This window comes from Pygoscelis adeliae, unplaced genomic scaffold, assembly GCF_000699105.1.
Source record: "Pygoscelis adeliae isolate BGI_AS28 unplaced genomic scaffold, ASM69910v1 Scaffold108, whole genome shotgun sequence".
Taxonomy (NCBI): Eukaryota; Metazoa; Chordata; class Aves; order Sphenisciformes; family Spheniscidae; genus Pygoscelis; species Pygoscelis adeliae.
In genome coordinates this window covers 550256-551573 of record NW_008825498.1, presented here as the reverse complement: position 1 = coordinate 551573, position 1318 = coordinate 550256, and the positions used below count along the sequence as shown (strand labels likewise).

General features: G+C 59.3%; 1 protein-coding gene across 1 annotated transcript in view; it reads right to left on the bottom strand.

Moving 5' to 3' along the window:
* The window catches only part of PPP2R2B (protein phosphatase 2, regulatory subunit B, beta), a 109637-nt gene that overhangs the window by 486 nt on the left and 107833 nt on the right, over positions 1–1318 (bottom strand). The window contains exon 8 of the mRNA XM_009331375.1: positions 799–890. Coding sequence (XP_009329650.1) covers positions 799–890 — 92 coding nt within the window. The remainder of the gene's footprint in view (positions 1–798; positions 891–1318) is intronic.

Here is a 1318-nt window from a genome sequence, read left to right as displayed (position 1 = left end):
CCACCCCCCACCCAGTCCCACCGCCCACCCGGCTGCGATATCCCAGACCTGCCCGGCACAGAACCCACAGGACGTGGGGGCACAACCAGGACACCAGGGAGCTCGTGCCCCGTCCTGCGCCTAAAGGCTCAGGCTCGGCCAGTGAAGCCATGTCCCCATGTCCTTCTCCTCCTTAGCCCAGGGAATGTGCACGGGGGAGGCAATTCCTTTCAGGATAACACCACATGCAGAGATCAGTCTTTATGGCAAAGATTTAGCTGACCTGAACCGAATAATTTTCACACCTTTTTAGAGGCAAACTACCTCGTGACTAGAGGCAGACGGAATATCCAGAGGCATAATGAGATTTGGATTAGATCTGGAATTTGGGCTTCAGGCCCAGTTCTGCCTTGTTAACTAGCTCTGGTGGTTCAGAGAAAAAAAATGTGGCAATCCTGCTTTCTGCCACCTGGTTCGGTGTGATTTATGCCTGGATAGTTGTCATCCCCAGATTTTGGCAATCTGGAGCCAAACGCATCACCACCCTCCTCCAGGTGTGGGTCCTGAGAGGAGGAGAGAGCCGGGACCCTATCAGACACCCTCAGCAGCGCTTGGGTACGGGGCTGCAGGTTTAGGTGATCCCTGTTGTATCCACAGGAAAACTCTCCAGACCCTGCACCCAGCCAAAGGCCAGGGAAGGGACCGCATGGGGACACGGGCGCCACCGGGCCATCCCAAAGCGTGCACCTTCTGGGCCGAACTCGGCACCCACAGGGCTGGCTGGGTGCCGATGTGGAGCCGCGCTGCCGAACCGCTCACCTGTCGGACCCGTTCCAGACGCACTCGAACTTGTCGAAGATGCAGTCGTTCTCGTAGAGTGAGCAGAGCTTGCTCCGCAGGTAGTCGTGAACCTGCCGGCAGGGAGGGACGGGACGTGAGGCCCCCACACCGACTGGCACAGCCCAGCGGCCGGCAAACGCCAGCCCAGCGCTCGCTGGGGGCTGAAGGACCTGGCCCAGCTCCACGCTCTCCACAGCCACGCCAGGCAGCATCGGGCACGGACCGTTATCACACGCCCTTGATCACGGCCACCTTTCCACTGTAAGAAGCAGCACCATCACTGCTTCACGTATGGCTCGGGCAGCACCGGGCAGTGCCAGAGCACGTCCCCTAGCAGAGGGTGGCAAGGACCACTGCTCTGCCCCTATGCTGGCCTCCCACGCGGCCCTCCTGGCTGCCAGCACCTGAGCTTCCCCTCCTCACCCATGGATGTGGGTTACAATTCACCAGGCCGCTTGAGCCCATATTTAACAGTTCTTCATTTGCTTTCCATGAATTA